Source organism: Macrobrachium nipponense, chromosome 3 (assembly GCF_015104395.2).
Source record: "Macrobrachium nipponense isolate FS-2020 chromosome 3, ASM1510439v2, whole genome shotgun sequence".
Classification (NCBI taxonomy): Eukaryota; Metazoa; Arthropoda; class Malacostraca; order Decapoda; family Palaemonidae; genus Macrobrachium; species Macrobrachium nipponense.
In genome coordinates, this window is record NC_087202.1 from 125,231,191 (window position 1) to 125,258,711 (window position 27,521).

Sequence of the window (27,521 nt, forward strand, 5' to 3'; positions counted from 1 at the left end):
CTCTTTAATGAGCACTGAATATGGAACTAGGTAAAATTACGGTTAGGCAGCTCAATGAAACAGACTATGGGGAACATGAAAGACAAACCTGAGAAAAATGAATCTTCAAAGAACCTCTAGTACTATCTACAGTGGATCAAGCACAGAAAGAACCTGTCATTTAGGGAAGTTTAAATCACTATTATAAAAATATATATAAAAAATAAATAATCTAGGGGGATAGACAATTTTTGAGCAGTTTTTACAGAATAACTTATACTATAACCAGATATATCAGGGTCTTTCATATCAAGTAACAGCATTGTCCTGTTTAGAACCAAACCCTGTAGTAGGAATTATCTACCTTCATCACTCTTCATAGTAACCTTTATTTCCTACAGAACTACAAAAGGCTAATTACTTGACAAGCAAGATTCACACCATTAAAAGTCCACATATGACAAAAAGATAAAACTTAGAAAAAATAGGTAAAACTGATAATGAAAATACTGTATAGGGCAGCTAAAACTTTCAAAAGTGCCTCAGCATGATCTTTTAGTGTTACTTTGGCATTCAGCTATAATTCTGTCAGTCTCTGAAGTTTACCTGTTCCCTCCCCTATCTTCCCATTTGCAGTTCTTGATAGATCTATGCCTGCTGAGAAAAGATACAAATTGGAAACAAACCTTCTGACCCAGTGACTCTACCAACTTCTCATGGGTAACTTTTACATGCATTTAACTCTCAATAACCAAAGTTTGCTGATATTCAATAAGAATGGTGTACTTTCTATATCTCTGCAGTATCAAAGATGTCTCTTGCTACTAGAACCCAATACAGTTCCATTTAACATAATACTTACTGTGTTTAGTCATCTTTCGTTTGACATGCTCAGCTGGTGAACCATTTTTTGTAAAGAGCTTAACAAGTTGTGAAGCATTAAGAGCAAGCATCGCTTCTGACTGTGGAGGTGGTGCCAATCCTCCCAACAAGTCACCTGAAAAAAGTTATAGGAATGGCTTATAATATAAAATTTAAGCCAAAGGCCAAGCGCTGGGACCCATGAGGTCATTCAGCACTGGAAAGGGCATTGAAAGTGAAATGGTTTTAAAGTTGTAGCGAGAGGCAAACCACATTGTTGCATCGTGAAATAATTCTTAGAAGATGGAAAGTAAGATGGAAGAGAATATGAACAGAAGTACAGCAATAGGTGTGAAAGAGGTTGCAAGTTGGGGTTGAAGGGTTTATAACAACCATAACTTGCCCTTCACTTAATCAATTTGAATCAATTGAAAGCTAACCTACAACCTACAATTCTAGCTCAAGATGAAACTTCAGAGTAAAGTTAAAATCTTTTAATTCTAAGAATTCCTATTCGTAAATAAAAATGATACCAGAGGATGACGGTCATAAGTGACAGAGGTAAATAAATCAATAATGTCCCCACTATTTTTGCTTTGAAACTTTTCATATTTTCTATGTATGCATACTGTACTTTAAACCTAATTTGTAGTGGTTAAAATAAACAATGGAAAAACAATAATATGGGAACAAATTTATTTTTTTAATATAAAAAAATCTTTAAGAGTGTAATGCATTCAAATCTAAGACATTTTGTTCCAACAAAAGAAGGAAAAAGATCAGGTGGCTCAGGTACACTGGTGCACATGCAGCATTTCCCTAGGCTCTTATGAGTTAACTGAATCAGTCTCTATATACGTAGACTGATCCAGCAGCAAAAGTGCCATGGGGCCATCCATGAAGGGGACAATCTGGTTAATGGTATGGGTTTTCACTGCATAAAATCAATTTTGCCTAAACACTTTTGTTTCAGCACAACACCTTTAGCCTTATTATATAGTCAATGCAAACTTCACATGCTCTGAAGAAGAAGAAACTTTCCTAAGTCCCCCAGCAGTCTATGCACCAAGGATCCACCAACCATCTAACAGCAGACTGATTCACTGTTTGTCTGCCCATTGCTATGTAAACAGTGAACAGCTTTGATCCTGGTTAGCATGAAGCTTTACGAATGCTTTAACTGAAGTATCAATTAATAATTTAATATAATTAAATTATTTTAGTAGATTCGTAAATGAAGCGTCTCAAATATGGCGCAAGACTTTTATTTTATATCTGTGAATGAGTTTTTCTTCATCAGTCCAGGTTTCAGTTTGCAACTGCTGTCATCAGTTCCCACCTAGTGCAATTTTCTCAACTTCTGCTGGAAAAGCAACCTTGCTCTGTGCTTTCTTTGGTTTCCTTAATTTTAGTGCATGTAGTATATTTGTGTTTTTCGTAGTTCAGGTTGACCCTTTGAAGGGCAGGTGGGACCTTGGAAACAGCAAATGGACAGTAACCAACTGAACAGAAACCCCACCTGTGGATTTACCTGGAGACTGCCCTTTGGATGCCCTGACTAATTGACTTGACTGCCTTGGCCCTCACACAGGCCTGCAAAGAAGAATCTTCGGGAAACGGTCATCGGAGAAAAAGCTAACTTGATGAACATTTTTCCACCTACGTGCACCAAAATGCCCAAGAATACAAATACGCCAAAATGCTCAAGTTTACAAATAAAAAAGATTTGGCTTCTGAATAAGAGGGCATGACTGAGTACCTAAAAAGACCCAGATGTAGACTCAACATCCTTAAATATGACACAGATCCTCCTCACCATTGCCACTCCTTTTGAAGAAAAATCTATATACTTCCACTGGAGGACAGAATCTTAGGGCACAAACAGGAAGTGGAGCAACACCCCTGCCATCTGTACACTGCCAATAAACAGTTAAGTTGTTACAAAACACAGTGTGTGATAATTCAAAAGGGAATATGGATTACAAAGCAGGTGGATTCTGTCTGAGAGAACAATCTATCTTTACAAATATAAAAAGGGTCAAGTTTCACACTGAAGATAAAATGAGTTAAATGTTAGGTGTGTATTAATTGCTCACTAAGTGGTATAATGTAAATATATTACATCACCATTGTGTAATTATGATACAACACATTGTTACATTAAATCTTAATGTTACAAGCATTAAATCATAAAAATGTTAGGTTGTTACTATGCTGTCAATTTGCTTTTTTTGTTGTTGTTTATTTTGTTGCAGAATGTTCTTTTTACATTATAAATGTTCTTTTTTATTTAGTATATCAACATGTTGGGTGTAACAATAACTGGCCAGATGTTTTACTATAACAAGGAAATGCCATCTTGTGGACAAGAAAGGAAAAAAAAATTCCCTGTCACTTATTCAAAAACTCACTCCTATGGTATTATTAAACTGAGTTCACATCCATTTCTATGGGAGACTTAAGTAAATCAAAATTCCAATCATCACCCAAATGTGCCTGTTTAAATGCCCTAAAACCTCAAACAGCTTTTACCATATTCTTGAAGGTAGTGAAACTGTCAACATTACCAAATGACCCAGTGACCTATATCGAAATGCTTGTAGACCAAGCAGTGAAAAATCAATTTAGAGAAAGCTGATGTGCAGGACATAATTGTATCCAATCCACATCCCAGTAATGAACGAGCCATTCAGATTTGTGTCCCAACCTTCTTTCAATCGGATGGGAAAGGGGGAGGGGGAGTTTCTGCAAAAACACCCACAGGGAAGTTCCACCATGTGGAATCATTGTTCACTTCCTGGCTGAGGGGCACAAGGATAAAGATGCAACTGAAGCAAGAACAACTGGATCTGCCCAAGAGGCACGAGTTTCCATGAGGAGAACAGGTGACTAAAAATTATCTACCAAAGCTGAGCAGGTTGTTCCTGTTAGGAAAGAAACTGTGCTGACATTTCTCTGAACCTGCTAATTCAAGAGCTGTGTCCAAGTACCTCATCTGCTGCTCAGGCAGAAAATCCAACATCTCCCAGTGACAAAATGCAAGAAATCCACTGCAAATTGGTAGTAACTGAGCATTGGAGGATGAAAGCACAAACCAGCTGTCGAGATACAGGTATTCTCCTACTTACTATGGGGTAGGTTCCGAAAGACCCACCATATGTCGAAAAAATCGTATCTCGAATATAGCGTAGCACACACTAGGGTAATTCAGTACCATCTTAATATTAGGTAGCGTACCCTACACTACACAGTATACTTATACATATACGGCATAGTAATTATTAATTTCAGCTAATTCTCTAGGTACAATGCGTATTGGCTCATGACAATTCAGTACTAAGAAAAATTGAATAACATTAACAAGTTAGCCTAGCGTATACGATGATAGATACCGTGGCAAATCGGTCTCAGATTCGGACTGATATCGGCATAATTGAGCAATACCTATCAGGCTTCTGACGCCTACATATAATTATGGAAGAAAAACATAACGAATATGCATCTTTTCCGTGAATCTTGAATCTTTTAAAAATTATACATTACTCTATCCCATTATAACGTATGTATTCTCATATTAACAAAGCGGTCAATGTTTTGGTTTGGAAATCAGCTGATGGCAATACGAGTTTATTTTGTCTTAACTCAATTCGGAGCGAACTGTTTTGCTTCTAGTTGGCATAAAAGAATATCTAGATACTTTACTTATATGAGACAAGGTCATCTTTCCATTATAAGACATATTAATTTGAAGTCAAAGTTTGAATTTAAAACATCTCGTTTGGAACTAAATTATTTTTTCATTAACAGATTGCTCTGTAGGCATGTTTATTGTCTAAGGAAAATTACGTGATTCCATTCGCTATTTTCACTTGATTTCTTCGTAATACGAGCTTTACCGTTACATTTTTTATCTTTTATCGGCGTGAAAAAAGCAGTAAACTGTATTCTTTCAAGAACTGAAGTTTTAATTAAAATGATTCTCTCAACTTTATAGACGGTTTGTGTTTGATCGGATAAGTTTTACAGGAGTTTTACTTTGTTACCGATGCACAATAACAGTCATTAGCAGCTCAAAAAGTGTTCTCAGCTTCAGCTACAACTTTGTTTAAATCTAACAGTATGTTTCCTTTCTGATCTTTGATCTAAAGTGAACAAAGTTATTACCTAAAAATATATCAGTCCTATCATACATAACATCATTAATTTTATAACTTAACAGCGGTAATTGTTTACTATTGTAAAATGGTTGAAATACAAACCAAATGGATGTTTTTATCCAATTCGGTTGTACTTAGCAAAACGTTGTTTCTCGTTCGGTTGTTCATGGCTGTACACATTTAACAAACGAGTAAAACATTAAAACAAAACTTTCATAATTCTCTTCGGTTGTTTTTTTTAACTTATTTAACTAGAAGATGGGATAAAGTTAGGCTATTGTAATTTGGTCTGTCTCTCTTGCTACCTGGTTGTACGCTGCTGGGCTGCACCCGTTACGAGCAAAATTTTAAAATAAGTTTCAAAATAATGTTGTATCAGTATTAATTGCTAACCCCATCGTAAAATCGGAATATCGTAAGACGAATTATCGTAACTCGAATACTACCTGTACTGTAATAACCACATCTCATGAAAATGGGCTAAGCATACAATGGGGTGAACAAAATTAGGTTTAAAAGAGTCACAGAAACTAACTCGGATTAATACTGTATCTTTTGGATACAACTGGGGTACATAGGTTATCTTCTACTGAATAATACTTGCATGAACTACTCTATATAGTGACCCCCGTATTCGCATTCTCCAGATTCCCTTCTCACCATTATTCACAGGAAATTCGCCTATTTCCAGTAATATTTTTATATGAGAAATATCCAGAAATTCCTAGTTTTTTATCAATTTCATCACGAAATGCACTTTTTGTGATAAAACTATTTAAAATGATATTGTTAGTATACAATAAAGTTTTGTACATACTTACCTGGCAGATATATACTTAGCTTAGGTCTCTGACGTCACGACAGAAAATTCAAAACTCGCGGCACACGCTACAGGTAGGTCAGGTGATCTACCTACCCGCCGCTGGGAGGCGGGTGTAAGAACCAGTCCCCTTTCTTGTCAGGTTATTTTCTTCCACCTGTCTCCTGAGGGGAGGCTGGGCGGGCCATCAATCGTATATATCTGCCAGTAAGTATGTACAAAACTTTATTGTATACTAACAATATCATTTTGTACATGAAACTTCCCTGCCAGATATATTACTTAGATGATTGACACCTTGGTGGAGGGAAAGAGACACATACTTACTTAGAAAGTGGGGACAACACATGTTAAAGGAATACATAATATAAACCTCTGGTTCTTACCTGATTTAGGCAGAAGACTTGATAGTTACTGTCTATTAGTCTGCGTTGCCTAAAGAGTCTCAGCGAGGGCGTGACCTATGGCTGAAGAACTCTTTGGGTCTACCAATGGGAACTGAGTCCACTTACTTGGCAGAATCCAAGCAGGATCTGGTCAATGGGGATCAACCCGCTTACATGCCAGAGCCTATCACTACCAATTGCAAGGAGCCTTAAGCACAACCGATCACCTAACCAAATACTAACATTAGTATACGAAAGAAGGAGCTGCCTCCTGCAACCTCCTTCGTACAACCAAAAAAAACTCAAACTTAAAACTAACAGGGAAAAAGGATTAAAAAGGATGTGTTTCAGCTCCCTGCCCCAGCACTGAATCCGCCGATACGTAAGGGCCTAGCCCAAAACACTTATCATACGTAATCGATACGTCCCTTAGGTAGTGATTAGAGAAGACTGATTCACACCTCCAAAAAGTGGCCTTCATAAGGTTTTGTAATGACAAATTCTTCTTGAAAGCCAAAGACGTCGCGATGGCCCGTACTTCGTGCGCCTTGACTTTCAGAAGGTTAAACTGTTGCTGATTGCAAGAAGTGTGTGCTTCTCTAATAATATTCCTGATAAAGAATGAGAGTGCATTTTTAGATAAGGGCCTACTGGGGTCCCTTACAGAGCACCAGAGATTGCTCTCATTAGCGGCAAGTCTTTTCTTCCTCTGAAGATAATATTTCAGGCTTCTCACCGGGCAAAGAGATCTCTCCTCTTCTGTCCCGACTAAGGAGGATAAGCTTTGATTTCGAAGCTCCTGGGCCACGGCGAAGAAGGGTTTTCATTCTTGGCTAGGAAAGCCGGAAGAAAAGAGCAAACCGCGGAGCCTCCTTGGAAACCTACCTCACCTTCTAGAGCCTGCAGCTCGCTGACCCTCTTCGCTGACGCTAACGCACAGAGGAAAAGTCTTCATCGAAAGGTCTCTGAACGAAGCAGCATGGGGAGGTTCGAACCTTGAGGACCTCAGGAAGAGCAGCACGACATCAAGATTCCAGCTAGGCACTAAGGAGGAGGTTCTTTTAACCGTTTCAAACGATTTGATTAAATCATGGAGGTCCTTGTCCTCAGATATGTTTAATCCTCTATGACGAAAAACTGAGGAAAGCATGCTCCTGTACCCCTTGATGGTGGAGACAACCAACCCGCATTTTTCCCTCAGGAAGATAAGGAAATCTGCAATCTGCGTCACAGAGGTACTGGAGGAGGAAACTTTATGAGTCCTGCACCAGCGTCGAAAAACATCCCACTTCGACTGGTAGACTCTAGATGTGGAAGGTCTACGTGCATTGGCAATAGCCCTTGCAGACTTTGCCGAAAAGCCCTTAGTTCTGACGAGACTCTTGATAGTCTGAATCCAGTCAGACTGAGAGCGGGGAGGTTTTTTGTGAAACCTGTCGAAGTGGGGCTGTTTGAGCAGATCGACTCTTAGAGGTAGGGATCTTGGGACATCCACCGCCATTCCAGTACCTCTGTGAACCAGTCGTGGGCGGGCCAGAACGGAGCTATCAACGTCATCCTTGTTCCCTCTGACGCTGCGAATTTCCTTAACGTTTCCCCTATAATCTTGAAAGGCGGGAACGCGTAAAGATCCAGATTCCTCCAATCCATGAGGAATGCATCTATTGCCACTGCTCTTGGGTCTGCAATAGGGAGCAGTATAGATCTATCCGCGCATTCCTGGAGGTCGCAAATAGATCGAGATGGGGCCTGCCCCACGTCCTCCACAGTTCCTGGCATACGTCCGCGTGCAGAGTCCACTCTGAGGGAAGGACTTGATTCCTTCTGCTTAGCAGATCCGCTCTGACATTTTCTTCTCCCCTCCCTGTACCGAACCTGGTGAGAAGCCTTATGTTCCTTTCCTCTGACCACAAGAGGAGCGATCTCGCTGTCTCGTACAGGGAGAAAGAGTGAGTCCCCCCCCTGTTTTCGAATGTAAGCCAGGGCTGTAGTGTTGTCGGAGTTGATCTGAACATATTTCCCTTTTACGAGGGGTTCGAAGGTCTTGAGAGCTAACCAAATCGCTGTTAGCTCCTTCTTGTTGATGTGCCAGGACACCTGATCCCCCATCCAGGTGCCTGACACTTCTCTCGACCCGAGAGTAGCTCCCCAACCTTTTGTCCGAAGCGTCTGCATACAATACTAGGTTGGGTTTCCGAACCTGCAAGGAAAGGCCTTCCTTGAACAATAGAGGGTCTAGCCACCAACGTAGATCCTCCTTTTCTCTTTGCGAAATCTTGAACGCAAAGTCCAGACCTTGATATTTCCGATCCCAGTTCCTCGTCAGGAAGAACAACTGTAGGGGTCTGAGGTGCAACCTTCCTAGAGAAACGAATTGCTCCAGAGAGGAGAGAGTCCCCAACAGACTCATCCACTCCCTCGCTGTGCATACATCTTTCTCTAGAAAGATTGCTACCTTCTCCAAACCTCGGGTTATCCTCTCTGGGGACGGATACGCCCGAAAAACCAGAGAAGCCATCAGAATCCCCAGATAGATACGCTCTTGACTGGGGATTAGCTGTGACTTCTCGAAATTCACTAGCAAACCCAGAGAAGCTGCTAGATCCAACGTCATCGTAAGTCCTCCAGACATTTCTCCTTGGATTTGGCCCTGATAAGCCAATCGTCCAAGTAGAGGGAAATCCTCACTCCCTCGAGATGAAGCCACTGGGCAACGTTCTTCATCAGTCCTGTGAATACTTGGGGGCCGTGGAAAGGCCGAAGCATAGGGCCCTGAACGAAAAACGTTCCCTCCCCACATGAATCTGAGATATTTGCGAGACGAAGAAGGATGGATCGGCACATGGAAGTAAGCGTCCTGAAGGTCCAGTGACACCATCCAGTCCCCAGGACGAAGAGCTGCTAAGACTGATGACGTCGTCTCCATAGCGAACTTCCTCTTCTTCACAAAGACATTCAGGGCGCTCACGTCCAGAACCGGTCTCCATCCTCCTGAGTTTCTTGGGAACTAGGAACAAACGGTTGTAGAACCCCGCTGAAAGAGGGTCCTGAACCATCTCTATTGCCTCTTTCTCTAACATCAGCTCTACCGCTAGAGCGAGGGCTTGATTCATCAGTGGGTCTTTGTATTTGGCCACCAGTGCCCTTGGAGTGGTGGTCAAGGGTGGTCTCGAAATAAAGGGAATGAGGTATCCCCCTCTTGATGATCGCGAGGGACCAGTTGTCCGCCCCACCCCTTTCGTGCCCAGAAACATCTGCAAAGTTCAGGAAGTTCTGGCACCCACAGTTGTCTGGAGGACACCCGAACTATTTCTTGGCCCTAATAGACCGGGAGAAGGTCCTTCCTCTTCTAGGTGGTCTCGAACCTCTGGAGGAAGAACGAGCGAGACGAAGGTCCTCCCTCGAAAAGGGTTCTTGCCTACTTTGAGCCTCTTTCTTCGTCTTCTGCTGAAACGAAGGTTTCGGAATTCTAGCCGAGCGAGCTAGCATATCCTGCGTCGCTTTTGCTGATAACGAGCTGGAGATATCGTTAATAGTCTTCTTGGGGAAGAGTTGCGGGGAAAGTTGCGAATACAGCAAGGAAGCTCTCTGTGCGTGTAGAAAGAACTACGAGCAGGAAACCGCCTTGGTAAGAAAAGAGCAGAAAACGGCCCTCTTCTTTACCACTCCTGCACCAAAAGAGAAGCAATTTCCCCGGAACCGTCTCTCACTGCTTTGTCCATGCAAGACAGAACTGCGTGGAGGTCTTCAGGCGAAAGAGTGTCTTGCTCTTGAGTCCTCTTAGCCAACACTCCAGGGTCCAGTCAAGAAAGTTAAAAACTTCTAAGACTCGGAACATTCCCTTCAGAAGGGTGATCCAACTCGCTCATACCCCACGTCGTCTTCGCAGAATTCAGCGCCGAGCGACGTGCGGAATCGACCAACGAAGAGAAGTCCGAGTCTGCAGAAGAGGGAAGAGTTAGACACAAGGGCTCTCCTGACTCGTACCAGAACCCCATCTTACCCGTCAGCTTGGACGGGGGAAAAGAAAAAACTGTCTTGCCCTTCTCTTCTTTTGAAAGCAACCAGTCGTCAAAGTTCTTCATAGCCTTCTTCATAGACACTGTAGGCTTCATCTTAACGACCGAAGACTTCTTAGCCGTATTGGTCGTTGAAAATAAGGACGGAGGAGACGGAGGAGCAACGGCCGAAAGAGACTCCCAAAATCTTGCAAGAGGAGGTCTGTAAGTCTCTTATATGAAGAAACCGAAGCATCCTTGGGCAAATCTTCCTCGAATCAGCAACAAATTCTTCCGAAGAATGACGTCTAGAAGCTCTACTGCCCGGAGGAGAGCTAATCCTTGGAGAGCGCCTGTTCGGAGAGCGCCTACTAGGCGAGCGCCTACTGGAAGAAAAACCACCGGGAGAGCGCTTACACGGGGAGCGCCTACCAGGAGAGCGCCTACTTTGAGAGCGCCTCCCAGGAGAGAGCCTACTAGGAGAGCGCCTAGTTGGAGAGCGCCTACTAGGAGAGCGCCTACTTTGAGAGCCTCCTTCCAGGAGAGAGCCTACTGGTGAGCGCCTGCTAGGAGAGCGCCTACTTGGGGAGCGCCTACTAGAGAGCCCGCCTACAAGTGGAGGCCCGTCTGTCGGAAACAGATTCTAACTCCACAGAAGAGCATCTGGATAAGGGGAGAGCCGCCTCAGGCTTCTCTGCGCCTGCTAGGCTCTTGGCGCCTGCCATCCTCAATACGCCTGCCAGGCTCTTGACGCCTGCCACGGGGAGAGAAAAACATCCACAGATGAATCCCTGTCAGAAGCGCGGCGCTTACAGGCTCTGAGCGCCTATCCAATCGGGAGTGCTCTAACGGAGGAGAAAACTTCCGTTGCCGCCTACCAGGTTCTTGGCGCCTACTAGGCTCTTGTCGCTACTAGGTCTTGCTGCCTACTAGGCTCCGAGCGTCCGTCAAAAGGAGAGTGGCCACCAGGCGAAGAACTCTTCCTTCGCTCCGACGAAAACTAGGCTCTTGACGTCTGTCAAGCTCTTGACGCCTAACTGAAGAGGAGCGGAAATCCTAGGATAGAGCCTGCCTGGCTCCTTACACCTTACATGCTCACAACTCTTGCTGGAAGAGAGGAGAGCCTACTCGGAGAAAGATCCCGAGCTCCAGCCTGCACTTCTGAACTCCTACTAACAGGCTCAAAAGCTCTTCTAGCCAAAGGAGATTTAGCCGAAGGAACGTTCTTAGACTTCTTCACCGGAAGTGAGGCGTCCTTCCGACGATGAGAAGTCCCGGCAATAGACTCTGCTAAAGCCGCAATCTGCGCCTGCAGACCCGCCAGGATACGCGCAGGAGATCTCTTAAACTCCTCTACAGGGGACGAAGTCCGAGAGCGAAAAGGAGAAGCGTAACAGGACCGAAATCTGGTTCTCTTGCGTTCCACTTCAGGCTCTTCCGCGAAGGATTCGGGGCTGGAAGGAAGGGCGCAAGGATCCTTCCAGGGCCTCTTGAGAGGGCGCGAGACGACTCCGATGCGATCCATCTACGCTGAGGAGAAGGCGACGAAGATGACGAGAAGCACTGGCGCAATAACTCCTTCTTGGTTCGATCCAAGGCAGCCTGGGAACGAGCAACAGGAACTGCCAAGGGGACGCCTGCACCGGTGGGGGTTCTCCCTAACCTTCCTTCCTGCTTTGCTCTTTTTTTTGACTTTCCTCCTCCACTGGGTCTGGGAGTCTGGAAGAGGGGTCTAGGCCTTCGGGTGGAAGCGTTAGTGAGCCGGTCAGACGCACCCTCCACTGCACTAGGGGCACTGCACTGATCACTTGCACTATCATCACTCTTACCTTGTCGAGAGCGAGCGAGGCTCTCCTTACTCCTGATCGAGGCTCTACCCAGAAGCAACTTCCGAAAAAACGAATCTTCGGGTTCAAAGCTGGGCGCAGGGGCTGAAACTGGAGAAGGAACTACTTCTACTACAGGATTCTCAGCGTCAACTTCACTCACCCTCGATCTAGAACTCTTTGAAGAAGCCTTGCGCACCCTATCTTTCTCTAACTTTCTCACATAAGAAGAGAGAGCCTTCCAACCATCATCATCCAAATTCTCACACTCTTTGCAAGGTTAATAAAAGAGCATTCATTCCCTCTACACGACTCACATACCGAGTGAGGATCTAATTGCCAGCTTTTAGGAAGCCTAACTTACATTCCTTCTCTGAACAAACCCTAAATAAACTAGGTTTCTTAACTTCAGAATCATCCATGATTATAGATATGTAAGAGAAATCCAAAAAGAAAAATCCAAAAACAGTCCAAAAAAGCGTATGCCAAGCCAACAACCAAAGGGTACTTCACCAAAATCCAAATCGTCGGCAACGAGAACGAATTTCAACTATCGTAAGGACTGAACAACAGGTGTTGTCCAGCCGGCGACAGAAAATAATCTGACAAGAAAGGGGGACTGGTTCTTACACCCGCCTCCCAGCGGCGGGTAAGGTAGATCACCTGACCTACCTGTAGCGTGTGCCGCGAGTTTTGAATTTTCTGTCGTGACGTCAGAGACCTAAGCTAAGTATATATCTGGCAGGGAAGTTCATGTACAAAAAAACCAGGTATCAAATTTTTAGTAGGTTTTTCTTGAATTTTACCTACCAAACTAGGCTGTTTTCAGCATTTTTATAGAGGTTCCGACTAATCTTTCCGCTGATTCTAATTATTCGCAAGGGGGTCTGATACACATTCCCTGCGAATACGGGTGGACCACTGAACTCTTTATGCATACAATCTAGTATATATTGAGAAAGTAAAACTAATCTTAAACCTTACAAAAACTACATAGTACTAGCAAGTAAACAAAATCAGATGTACCTGCACACTGCTGATTCCGTGAAATTATTTCTGCTTCTGATTCTAGCAGTGCCAAATATTCAGGCCACTTGTTGCAACTTGCTGATATTTCTGTAAAAAAAAAATCAATCAATCAATTAAAAAAATAAATACATAAATAAAAGCAAATATACTGACCAAAAAAATTAGTGCATCAGTATTTTATGGATGATATTAAAAAAACAGAGAGAGAGAGAGAGGAGGAGAGAGAGATGAGGAGCGAGAGGAGAGATAGAGAGAGAGAAGAGAGAGAGAGGGGCGAGAGAGAGAGAGAGAGAGAGAGGAGAGGAGATGAGAAGAGAGAGAGAGAGAGAGAGAGAGATTCATCATAAACTCATTACTTTAACAAAACAGCCTTATGTGAGTCCACACAAACTTTTACATGCTCGACAGAATACGACAAGATGAGATACTCCAGTCCCAGCTTCCAGTCCATGCATCATGGCTACGAAAGTCTGCAGTAGCAGAATAAGTCACTGTTTCTGAATTTGCCATGTCGTGATATAGGAGCAAACTGTGCTCCTACATCAATAATTATCTATTTTACACTCCCCATAATGTATTTAGCAGTTTACAGACATAATTTCCAATAACTTGAAGTAAATATTACTTCAGGCCTGTAACAATAACCATGACGGTCCTGATCATTCTATGCTGTTTTCTTTAGGTTTTAGTGCTCTGCATGCTACAATTCCAAAAGGTCTTACTGGATGAATTGTTGCCTTATATAATAAATATATACTGACCCTAATTTACAAATTACTATTGACAATAGAATCAAAATGAAGGTATATACAGGTAGTCCCCAGCTTACGACGTTCCGAGGTTACGACATTTTCAATTATATTCATAACTATTTCCAGGTTTGCAATAAGTGTTCTGGGGTTACGGCAGTTACGACACCAATATGATGGCAGAAATATGACTTCAAAAATGCAATATAATCAATATTTGAAGGTTTTTTTTAAATGAAAAATGCAATAAAAATGCAGTTTACATAGTTTTTAATACAGTAGGGCCTTGATAATCGCGGGGGATAGGGCCCAGAACCCCCTTGATAAGTAAATACCCGTGTTATCCTGATACCCCCCTAAAAATTGCTTTAAACTGCCTACTTTAGTAATTAACCCAACCACCCAAGACCACTATTTCAGTGTTTATAACTGCCTACTTCAGTTCAAGCACCAAATATGTCTTCAACTATCACCTTAAACTAAATTCAAGACAGTTTCAAAGTTATTCTTTCCTATCTTCAATTTCCCCTTCATCAGATCAGCAAACAAAAGTATATTACCTAACAATTCCTTTCTATTTTCATGATTTGGCTGCTGCACCAAACTAAAAGTACATAGTATATCAATTTTGTGAATGAAACATATTTATGATATAAAAAACACGATATACTGTAAAGATTACAGCACCCAACTATAATATTAATGTATAAAAAGCAAAATTACAGCAATAAAAATCTATTTTTGTCTTTTGCATTACGTTTAGGAAATCAGCTGATGGACGTTTATTACCGAAAGAATTATTTTGGAAAACAATTTAGTTGCTAAAAGAAACTAATTTATTAATGGAATTATTATTTTTAACTTTGTACATAATAGTTTATAATATGATACAGTAATTCATATTTCATTGAGAGAGAGAGAGATGAGAGAGAGAGATGAGAGAGCGAGAGAGAAGACGAGAGAGAGAGAGAGAGAGAGAGATGAGAGAGAGAGAGAGAGAGAGCAGCTTGGGATGAGAGTAACTGTTGAATAGCTTGAGAGAGCAGCTTGGGACGAGAATATTTGTTTACTAGCTTAGAATAACATAATGAAAATTGTATTTTAAATATTTTTCTGGGCTCAGCCGTGTCGCTCCGTGAAATGTGTCCTCTTGAGCACTATTTCTAGTAAAAATATTGCTATAATACCAGAGAACTGCTAAATAAATTGGACATGTCAGAAGTCTCTGACTCACTCAACCTAAATAAAAGATGTCCGGTATAAAAACTGGAGCGAGTGTTTTAAACACTACCACAGCAACCCCTCCAATTAGCCTTTTCCTCATCAAAAAAGACCCCTAAATACGGGGAGCCGACCCATAGGTCACACCTAGCTACCCTGTTGAAGGAGTCTGTGACGTCATCTTATCGATAGCCTCCAGCGTTTGAACGCTTTAATTAATTAAGCTATCTGTTCTTTGTCTTTGATTTCGTTATTCTTTATTGTTATGATCGTCAATCTGCCACTTCACCCAAGTTTAAAGTACTGGTTCGCCCTTCTTCATTATTTAGGGAGTGATTTGCCTTTCGTTTTGCCTTTATTAGGGTTTTGTTAGGGGCTCTCTTTTCCGTAGCGAGCGGCGGCGAGTGCCATTTCGTCGTTCCTTTTGTTTTGTACAGTTTCGAGTAGGTTTCCTGCCTACTCGTAACTTGTGATATTTCATTTTATCTATATATGCGCTCGTAACTTGTGATACTTTCAGTATATTTTTATTTATGTCTTGGGTGGCAGTATTTTTGTCGATCTTGTTTTCATTTATGTTTTGTTATTTTCGTTAATTCCATGTTTTTCAACGGGGTCTGCGTTCGCACACGTTTCCTTTGTTACATGCTTCGCTGTATTTCCACCGTTCCCCTCCCCCCCTTTTTATTTATTTTTAAGTTTGGTATATTTCATTCAAGAATTTCCCCTTTTTACTTTTCGTCAGCTTGCCGTTTCTTTTCTTTTGTCAGTAGGCAAGTAGTTTTTTATTTTTTTTCCATTTGCAACCCATCGTTATCGAGTGGCCTTCATTGCGTTTTATATATTTTACGACATTTTATTTTTCTTATTATCGCCCCCCGTGTTTAAAGCATGATTTTCTTTAGCTTTAAGTAATTCAGTTATTCTGTCTATTTATATGTTGGATGTTCGGTCGGCTAGCCTATATAGGCTATGCCTGCGTTTTCCTCGTGATCCTTTATTCACGAGGATATGCTGGTCACGTGATCGTCTCCCCATCAGCCCTCCCTCCCACCCCCTCCACAGTAGGGCCCGGCCCCCGTAGTTAGGGTTGGGGGCACCTCCTCTCGCCCTGGTTGTGCGTGATGGCCGTTCCCATCAGCGGAGGGGGGGGAGTACTAGGTCCTCAGGATCCTCAGGTTGATGGGTGTCGCTTCTTAGCCGACCGCCTCCGGAGTTGATGGTTGCACTGCGTATTCAGCTCGGCTTCCGTGGATTTGTTGCGCTCTGCTTCTTTCAGCTCCCGGAGCTTACTCCATCCGCCTCAAAACAATTCCCTCTCCGCATAAGGCGGTATTTTAGATTCCGCGGCTTCTTCATCCTGGTAGTCGTTGAGGGTTATGTTTACGGGAGTTACTCTTCCGTAGGCGGAGATATTATATTTGTTATTTTAGTTTTCATTATTTTTATCATTATTTTTATTTTCTTTTGCCACGGAACTTTCGAGTTCATGTGGCCGTCCCAGGATTTACTCCGTGTACCCCCACTCCGGGTCATACAGCTCCGGGTGGTTTTATTTCTTACACAGTCCCCGGGGGGACGTAAATATATATGAATATATACATTTTTTTTTTAGTTATTTTTCAGTCCGGAATGCTCCGGCATATATTACTTAAATTATAATTATACCTAATAAGTTGGTGCAAAATTGTCTTATATATTATTGCACTTACAGGTCACTCAGTGTCTGGCTGCGGCTGTAGTGCTGCTCTGCAAGATCCGTGCGGCCATGACGTTTGTCGGGCCACGCCCCTTGCGCAGTGTTGCTTTCTGATTCCGTGGTCTGGCATCACGAAACAAACTGCTATGCCTGCTACGACTTGGTACAACAGGCTACCTCTTCAGTAAGCTACCGCACTGCTTGTTCTATGTATATTGGGATGTAATTATATTACACTACTTGTAAAAAAAAAAAAAAAAAAAAAAAAAAAGAATAATAATAATTTAGTTAAAAAAAAAACTAAATAAAATGTAATAAAATTAAATAAATGAACAATAAAATTTCTTTAAATTAAATTACATTGATTAATGAACAATTATAAGCATAATGTTCAAGGAACTTACAGTATTGACACATTCCTTGCATTACAGGCTGAGCAGTCTATTAAGGAGGCTGCACTCTCCACCCTCAAGATCTGGATTGGAGGGTTGGACGGAACGTAGGGAAGGCTAAGCCGTGTATATTCTGTCCCAAAAAGATATGGCGACTTTGATCTTCCCAGCCGTGAAATCTGCCGGATACGTTGATCCAACAGTAGCGGCACCGATTAGTCAAATCAATCCAAGACTCAGTTATGGAACAGCAAGAGGCAGAATTGTCGGACCTTGGCTTGGAAGAAGTCTCACTTGAAGTGGTTGAGGATTTGCCCGTTACACTAGATATGGGTACAGGTAACAGTGTTAATGAGGCTAGCTTAGTTGGTCACCGGGGTCTTTCCTCGAGTGACTCTGATTCTTCCTCTCCCTCTACTTCCAATTCCTTCATGGGTTTCACAGGAGGGTTGCCCCCTACCAGGTCGCATTCCTTCTCTGTGATTCCTAAAATAAAGAAAAAACCTTCAGGAAAAAACCTTGCTTAAAGGCAGATCAGAGATAAAGCCAAGGCCTGGGCAGGCACCACAGGTTCATACACATATTAAACCAGAATGAAGTCTTTCTCTAAAAACCTTCAAATCCAAAGGTCTATGAAGGGAATTCTTCCTATTGCCCCCAAGTCCCATTCCCTTCAATGTCTAGGGATCGGATTACCTCATAAGGTACCGCCAGGGAGGGGGCAGGAGGATTCTCCTTTAGTTGCCCAAGACCAGTTCAATACGAATATTCTACATCAGGTCAATAGCCTTGGTAGCTTAGTCAGCTCAGTTGCAGCAAGGTTTGAAGAGGTGTTTAAGAGGTTAGGTGCACAGGACTCCCTGATTGCAGGTCTCAGACAGGAGTCGGCAGTTCCGGCACCTTCTAGTAGCTTGGTGCAAGCTCAGAGCATGCCTGACGGGTCCACGCTCCCTCCGTTCCACCCTGGTAATCCTTGGAGGGTGGCAAACTTTGCTCCGTTTGTCAACGGGATGTTAACTATAGAAGGTTGTGGCACACGTAGACTCGAGGATTTCGAGTTCTTCCCCGAAGGGTTACAGCCTCCATTTATAGGTTATGTTAGGCTTACGGAGGCAGCTCTAGTTAGAGAGGATAAGGTCCCCAAGGAGACTGTTATCCTATCTAGAGATCAGGCTCAGCAAACATGGATACGGAGCCTAGAAGAGTGGAACTGCTCAAATACTAGAGTAACAGCATTTAAAAGCCCTTTCACAATGTTTACAACTGATGACGAGAACCCTTTACCTTTTACATCAAAGGTAGCTGAACTTACCCTCCAGGCAGTGACTCGGGAAGAGCCCATGCCCCAGCTTAGGGAGACAGATCCCACATCATTGCTAGGTCCAGGTGGGAGGAGGAGTTTGGGGAGGGAGGATTTGCCGGCTACATTCTCGGTAGGCAAGCTGAAGCCAGATTGTGCAATCACTTTGTTTAGTGAGCGCCTTCCTAAGCTGTCAGACGCACTGATCCAAGCAGAATTTGATGCTAAGACACGCCTCGCTAGGTCTCTTAACTCCCTAGTGATGACAGAGACAGCGGGCTCGGAGTACGCTCAGGAGCCGCCGCTGCTTAAGGTCATTGCAAAGTCGTTACTTTTGGGCATGCAATGTGACTTGTACGACTTTGCGGTGGCTAGGATGAAACTGAGAAGCATGTTCTATCTGAGGCTACGATCAGGCACGAACCCAACAAGCTTCTGGCTTCCATCCTCTTGGGGCTCCCTCAAGGCTGGGGTGCAGATCCTTCCCTTCCCAGCTTCCGGCAGTAAACGAGGTTCAGAGCGAGGCATCACGTCTTAATCAAAGCATCAGATTGCGTTGGGGAATTCCTTTCAAAAGGAAACCAGTCTTTTCTCCCTCCAGTTTTAGGGCTAGGAAAAGGCAAAGGAAATTCCAACCTTTCCAAGTTCCGCAACAGCATCCTGTGCTACAAGCTGTGCCAGTTCAACAAGTATCCCAGCCTTCGACTTCTAAGGCTCAGCCTCATCAACAGCATCAATTTGTCTTCCTTTCGCCATCGACTAACCAACAGGTTTCCCCTCAGTATTCTGGTGTCGGCCCGCTTTTAACCACGGTCTATGAGAGTCGGCATTTCCACCCCTTTACCAGGGTTGCTAGGGGCGGCAGGGCTAGAGGATCCTTTCGCCAGCGCGGAGGAGCCAGAGCCCAAGGGCGAGCTAGAGGTGCGAGGTCAGGAAGAGGATCCCGGCCCTCATCATCTCAATGAAGTTTCTCAGGTAGGAGGCAGGCTGTACCTCTTTCGTCATCGTTGGGGGTTCAGCAGTTGGGCGAAAAAGCATAGTATCCAGAGGCCTAGGCTGGAGTTGGATCAAAGGTCCTCCTCCACCCATCACCTTCTATCAGGACCAACGCAAGAGTTGATGGATTACTCCAGGGACCTTCTCCAGAAGGGAGCAGTCTCCAGGACCAAAAACTTGAAATTTCAGGGTCGTCTATTCAGCGTCCCAAAGAAAGGGGACCGACAAAAGAAGGGTGATCTAGACTTGTCCCGTTAAACTTGTACATTCGTTGCGACAAGTTCAAAATGCTGACCATCTCTCAGGTGCGGACCCTTACTTCCCCGTGGGGCCGTCACCACCTCTATAGATCTTACAGACGCCTATTCATGTCTCGATAGCTCGGCACTTCTGACCATTCCTCGGCTTCAAACTAGGGAAAGAAGCCTACTCCGTCAAGGTAATGCCCTTCGGGTCTAAATATAGCACCAAGGGTTTTCACGAAACTGGCGGAGGCAGTGGTGCAGGAGCTAAGGTATCAGGGTCATATTGGTGGTGGCGTACCTAGACGACTGGCTAAATATGGGAGATGGACCAAGACAAGTGTATGAAAGCCACGGACAAGGTCCATGTCTTTCCGGAAGATATAGGGTTTCAAGATCAACAGGACAAAGTCCCGGTTGACTCCGGAGTCCAAGTTCCAGTGGCTAGGTCTTCATTGGGACCTGGATTCACACACTCTTTCCATTCCAGCAGGGAAGAGGAAGGAGATTGCCAAGGCAACACGGCAATTCTTAAAATGCAAAAAGACGTTCGAGGAAGAATCAGGAGGATCCTAGCTCGCTCCAGTTTGCCTCGGTCACGGACGTTCCTGGCTGAAATCCAAGCTCAAGGATATCAATCGAGTTTGGCGTTCAAAGGCAAATGCCAAGTGTCGGGACAAGTTCGCCCCCGGATACCTCTGATTCTCAGAAAACGTCTGCACCCATGGACAAAGGCCGCAAACCTAGCCAAAGAGTTACCATTGCAGTTCCCTCCCCCACCGTCCCTTGTGGTGCATACGGACGCATCACTGACAGGTTGGGGAGGTTATTCACAGCACGAGAAGGTTCAGGGAACTGGTCTCCTCAGTTCCAAAAGCTTCACATCAACATTCTGGAAGCTATGGCAGTGTTTCTGACTTTAAAAAAGCTTCGTCCTCCAAAGAAGAGTCATATCAGGTTGGTTTCTCGACAGTGCGGTAGTGGTACACTGTATAAACAGGGGTGGCTCAAAGTCAAGCCATGTGAACCACGTGATGGTAGCAATTTTTCCTCTAGCAGCCAAGAACACCTGGCATCTGTCGGCCACCCATCTGGCGGGAGTCCACAATGTAGTGGCAGACGCACTATCTCAATCAGTCCCTCTGGAGTCAGAATGGTCACTGGACCAAGAATCCTTCAAGAGGGTTTGCAAACGAGTACCAGGTCTGGAAGTAGATCTGTTTGCTACAGAGTCAAACCACAAGCTGCCTTGTTCGTAGCCCCAAACCTGGACCCTCTGGCATTCACTAGGCGGACGCCTGAGTGTAGATTGGAACCAGTGGACGAAGATTTATTTATTCCCTCCAGTGAACCTTCTCCTGAAGGTGCTGCACAAGTTGAGATCCTTCGCAGGTCAGGTGGCTCTCATAGCTCCTCACTGGCCCAAGAGCAACTGGTTTCCCCTTCTCCTGGAACTAGGTCTTCGTCCTCACCCTCTCCCAGACTTGAGGCTGTCGCAACAAGTTCAAACGAGGACTGTGTTCGATTCCTCAGGTCTTCACAAAACCCTAACTTTATGGATTTCATGAAGTTTGCGGGTAAGAGAGTAGGGGACATTGATCCACAGAACATTTTGTTCTTAGAGTCAGATAAGAGAGAATCTACGCTTCGCCAGTATGATTCAGCAGTTAAGAAATTGTCTTCATTCCTCAGGGAATCAAATATCAAAGTAATGACAATGAACGTGGCTATAACCTTCTTCAGGTCTCTGTTTGAACAAGGCTTGGCAGCTGCAACAATAACAACCACGAAGTCGGCTCTGAAAAAGATTTTTCTTCTCGGGTTCGGTATCAATCTAACCGAGTCTTATTTCACCTCTATCCCAAGAGCATGTGCACGCCTGCGGCCCATTCACAGACCGTCGTCAGTGTCATGGTTTCTTAATGATGTTCTCAGGTTAGCCTCGGAAACAGACAACTTCAAATGTGATTACCAAACCATTCTGCGTAAGTCACTGTTTTTATTGAGTCTGGCTTCAGGTGCCAGGATATCGGAGCTGTCATCTTTATCTAGAGATGCAGCGCATATTGAGTTCCTTTCCTCGGGGGACGTGTTGCTTTCGCCAAATAAAGAATTTCTAGCTAAGAATGAAGACCCCTTGATGAGGTGGTCTCCATGGAAGATTGTTCCGCTTCCACAACATCCATCTTTATGTCCTGTTAAAACTCTTAAGGACTATTTATCTAGGACATCTACCTATTCCGAGGGCCCCCTTTTCATTAGAGAAGATGGTGGTACACTATCTCTGAAGGGCATTAGGCAGCAGATTTTGTATTTTATCAAGAAAGCCAGCCCAGGGTCATTTCCCAGGGTGCATGACATTCGGGCTATAGCAACTTCTGTAAATTTCTTCAAATATATGAACTTCGATGATCGAAGAAGTATACTGGTTGGAAGTCACCCTTGGTTTTCAAAAAGCATTACCTTAAGTCTTTTGAGGATCTTAAATATCATGCAATAGCTGTAGGGAGACCAGTGTCTCCTGCTACTACATCAATATAGCACCGTCCTTGTGTCATATGAATCTTTTCCTTTATGCCAGCCTCATTAACATTTTACCTACCTCAGCAAATGTTTTAGTTGTTAGGATTGGTGTATAGTGTTACAGATATACAAATTATTAGTAATTATTTTATTATGTGCGTGTTTTGTTGCCACATGTTATTGCTATAGAGTAAATTTTGTAAATAATAAATTGTATTTTTCCAATTCTAGATTTTTTTTTATTTCTTTAACCCTTCTGAGTTCAATTTAATATTGTATTTCATTTCAGAGGGGTGTAGCTTGGTGTTTCTCTGGTACAATTTCACGAAGTGACACGGCTGAGCCCAGAAAAGGGATTTTGACGTAGGAAAAATCTATTTCTGGGCGAGGAAGCCGTGTCGCCCAGTGAAACCCCCCCCCTTTTTTTTCCCCCTTGCTGTGCACCAAGCTTCAATGCTATTGATAAGAATGACGTCACAGACTCCTTCAACAGGGTAGCTGGGTGTGACCTATGGGTCGGCTCCCCGTATTTAGGGTCTTTTGATGAGGAAAAGGCTAATTGGAGGGGTTGCTGTGGTAGTGTTTAACACTCGCCCCAGTTTTATACCGACATCTTATATTTAGTTGAGCGAGTCAGAGACTTCTGACATGTCCAATTTAGCAGTTCTCTGGTATTATAGCAATATTTTACTACAAATAGTGCTAAAGAGGACACATTTCACTGGGCGACACGGCTTCCTTGCCCAGAAATAGATTTTTCCTACGTCAAAATCCCTTTTATGGTGATAAGAAATGAAACATGGATAGTGATAAGATATTCTTTTGTATACTGTTATAATGTGATAATCATTGAGTCAACTATAAAAGTTGTATTGAAGCACAGTTTCGTAAATCACAGAATAATAGATCAGTATTATAGTTTTTTCTGTAAGTGATAAGAGTGAGAGAGAGAGAGAGAGAGCGAGGAGAGAGAGAGGAGAGAGAGAGAGAGAGAGAGAGGAGAGGAGAGGAAGGAGAGGAGAGGATATTTTGCTATTTACATTCATAGTATTTGAAAATTTGTAAATGAGTGTATCCTAAAAATGCATTTAGTCATGAAAAGAAGAAGAAAACACAGTAATTAGTGAATCTTGCTCGTACCAACGAGACTAGGTTTGGTGACGTCACGGTGGTCATAGGTATTTTTTTCGTGAATGAATATGTACATTTATGATAAAAAAAATAGTTACTGTACTGCTTAGAGTACCATACTGGAATATTAATGTAATCACATCAAAATAAAGTAATCATTGCATGCTGTAAACATGTAAAGTGTATTTTGTCTTTTGAAAAATGCATTCCCAAGGAATTATTCCTTGAAGAGGCTTTTTATTATGAAGATATGCTAATATATAAGATATGCATTTTATTATGAATATATGACTATAATATATAAGGTAAAAATGGTTTTATTACATTTACGCTTTGTCGCCGATCACAAACAACAATACGATAATCTATGACAATTATCTTTTGTATGACTGCAGTGTTCAGAGAAGTTGATTACGTTATACCAAAACAATACTGAAGTTCGAATTGAAAATTAATGTTTTCCTAAATGTTATTACTACTGTAATTACACTACTACTATTAACATTTCTAAAAGGTTAAGAATGACAAAGGTGCTGTTAAGTGTAACTCAATGTTTACATTTCTGCTGGCTGCTCAACTACAAGTTGATCAATGATGTGGAATTATTCCATGAATAGGCTATATATTATGAGGATATGCCAATAATATATAAGGTGAGAATGGTTTTATTACCTTTATTGTCAGTTAATATCATAATGTGAATCTGTTCATGCATTTGCTGGTTATCGGAACCGGACGAGACTTAGCCTACAATGGACAAGCCCTCGATGCTGCGATTCATACCAGTGATATAGATTGAGAAGTGGTCCAAGGAAAAACCCGTGATTAACTGAATCCGTGATTGCTGATCCGCGACTAAGCGAGGCCCCACTGTACACCCAAAGCATTTAAAGTAAGGTTTTCTTAGGATTTTTGACAATTTTCTGGCTTATGACGCTTTTCGGCTTACAACGCGTCTCAAGAACGGAACTCCCGTCATAACAAGCTGGGGGCTGCCTGTCATGATACATATCATTCAACAAAAAATTTATCTGAAGTTAATTTATTACCTGATGCTAATTTGATATATCCCAAAGTACTTCAGGTCAAAAATACAAATTAAGAGCCTTACCAAACAGGATCCTTCCTAGATAATATCAAAATTAATAACAAATATCTAGAAAGAAGATATTTTGATCTGGAAATACTAGGAATGTAGGTTTTAACCTATAATAAGGCACTTAACCCTTAAACGCCGAATGGACGTATTAAACGTCGAGTCAAAATGTCTCCCGTATGCCGAATGGACGTACCATACGTTGACTCAAAAATTTCTTTTTAAAAATTCGCGGAAAAATACTTATAGGCCTACCAGCCGAAAACTTTTGAATCACGGCCTTGGGGGATGCTGGGAGTACACGGATCAAGGTGTTGTTTTGTTTACAATCGTTATGAAGGCGCGCAAGCGAAAATTTCTTTCTTGCCGCACTAAAAAGTATCTGTGACACATCTCAGAAATTATTTCGTCACTTTGACATAATTTTTGTACCATTTTAAATTAGCCGTTACATGGAGTATTATATATGAAAATGTGCAAATTTTTATGTAGAATACAATAAAAAAATACTCATGATTGTAGCTTTTATCAGTTTTGAGATATTTTTATATAAATAACGATAAGTACCAAAATTTCAACCTTCGGTCAACTTTGACTCTACCGAAATGGTCAAAAAACGCAATTGTAAGCTAAAACTCTTATATTTTAGTAATATTCAATCATTTAACTTAATTTTGCAACTAATTGAAAGTCTCTAGCACAATATTTCGATTTATGGTGAATTTATGAAAAAACTTTTTCCTTACGTCCGCATGGTAACTTCCGAAAAAAATCATACATGCGATTGTGGTAATGTTTGCACCATTTTAAATTAGCCGTTACATAAAGTTTTAATATATGGAAATGTGCGCAATTTCATGCACAATACAACTAAAAACAACCCATGGTTGTAGCTTTATCAATTTTGAAATATTTTCATATAAAAAATAGATGTGACAAATTTTCAACCTTCGGTCAACTTTGACTCTACCGAAATGGTCGAAAAACGCAATTGTAAGCTAAAACGCTTATATTCTAGTAATATTCAAGCATTTACCTTCATTTTGCAATGAATTGGAAGTCTCTAGCACAATATTTTGATTTATGGTGAATTTATGAAAAAAAATAACATTTTCATTTACAGTCCCGCGGCGTAAACTCTTCTTCCGACAAAATCATATGTGCGATTTTGGTGGTAATGGTTTTGCATCATTTTAAATTAGCCGTTTTCCACATAAAGTTTTATTATATATGAAAATATGCGTAATTTCATGTAGAATACAACAAAAATAATTGAAGGCTGTAGCTTTTCTCATTTTTGAAATATTTGCATATAAACCACGATAAATAGAAAAAAACTACGTTCGGAATCAACTTTGTTTGACTCTACCGAAATGGTCAAAAAACGCAATTGTAAGCTAAAACTTACAGTCTAGTAATATTCAGTCATTTATCTTCATCTTGAAACAAATTTGAAGTCTCTTCTAGCCACCCAATATTTAGTATTTATGGGTGAATTTAAAAAAAAAAAAAACTTTCCTTCCCCCTCGCTGCCAGCGGATTCTCCCTGGGGTTGGTCCACAAATCTCCGAAATGCGTACGTCCCATTCTCGGAATATTTGCTCCATTTCATATTAGGCATTTCATAGAGTTTTATATACGGAAATGTGCACAATTTCATGTAGAATAAAACAAAAAATATTTGAAGGTTGTAGCTTTTCTTATTTCCGAAATAAATGCATATAAAAAATATATATATAAAAATAATCGACATTTGGTAAACTTTAACTCGTCAGATATGGTCGAAAACTGCATTTGTAAGCTAATATTCTTACAGTATAGTAATATTCAATCATTTGTCTTAATTTTGAAAGAAATTGGAAGTCTCTAGGACAATATTTAGATTTATGGTGAATTTTTGAAAAAAATTTGTGCATTATTTTGTGATAATATTTTCTCTGTGTTGCTTTTATCGTTTTACAAAGTGTTATATACCAAAATGATCGCAATTTAGTGTACATTACAACGGAAAAAAAGTAACTTGTTACCTTTAACCGTTTTGCGCACAGCGCGATTTGAATACAATTATATATGAAATTTCATTTTTGCGCTATCATATATCGCATAATTTATATATGATAATGATAATTTTTTTCATTTTTGATGGTTGCATACTAAACTTCAGCCAATGCCAAAAAAAAATAGTCAAAAATGAACTCTTAATCTTGAAAACTAAGCGTGCTGTGATTTTTTGAAAAAAATATTTTTTCTGCTTCCACGCTCACTCTGAAACACCTCCGGCACACAGGAGACATTTTTTTTTTACCGCTTCAGCGTTTAAGGGTTAACATTACTTTTGGAGTCACATGCTCACAATTGCCTAGAACAACAAGTAATTTGGATAGTAAAGATTTTTTTGTCAACCTGTTTGCTATTCCTGTACTCTTATGCAGTGGTCCCTCAGAACTCGGACTAAATCTGTTCCATACCCAAAAAAATACAACCAATTGAAGTATTCTGGCTTTAATTTAACAGCCTGGCATGCAGAAATCACACAAAAAATTTACACAAAACAAAATAGATGAAATGGATCACAACAAATCAGGCAAGGATATCCTTGTTCTCCCAGCATCACAACTTCACACTTCAGTCCAAGCATAGCTATCTAAAACAGTGTACCTTCCATACAGTCCGTGCATTTATCTTTTGTTTATTCAAAAGCAGCCTGTGAAGTGCCTACTCTAGCTGAAAAGGGTATACTGATAGATATTATGGGAAGAGAAAAAAATCTTACACATAGATCACTAGGAAAGTAAGCAAGAACAAATCACTTAGATGTAACATTTTTAAGCATAGGGAAAGCATATGCAAAGCTTTGCTATTGAGTTTGTGTGTGTGAAATTAGCTCAACAGAGCACAATAGTGTGTTGTAAAAACAGAAAAAGCTCTAAGCACATGGATAGATGTACACAGGTTATATACTCAAACACGGGCAATATGCAACAGTTGTATGCACCTGACAGTGTTGATGCCCAGCTCACTCAAGCGAGGCTCTGCGGCAGACTCAATATCTCCCGCCTTAAGCACATTTTGGCGGAAATATAAGTAACGCTTCTTTTATATGCGACATATGGAAA

General features: G+C 41.8%; 1 protein-coding gene across 1 annotated transcript in view; it reads right to left on the reverse strand.

Moving 5' to 3' along the window:
- The window catches only part of LOC135222044 (uncharacterized), a 261,893-nt gene that overhangs the window by 125,921 nt on the left and 108,451 nt on the right, over nucleotides 1-27,521 (reverse strand). The window contains exons 11-12 of the mRNA XM_064260178.1: nucleotides 13,054-13,143; nucleotides 842-976 (exon numbers count right to left, since the gene is read on the reverse strand). Coding sequence (XP_064116248.1) covers nucleotides 842-976; nucleotides 13,054-13,143 — 225 coding nt within the window. The remainder of the gene's footprint in view (nucleotides 1-841; nucleotides 977-13,053; nucleotides 13,144-27,521) is intronic.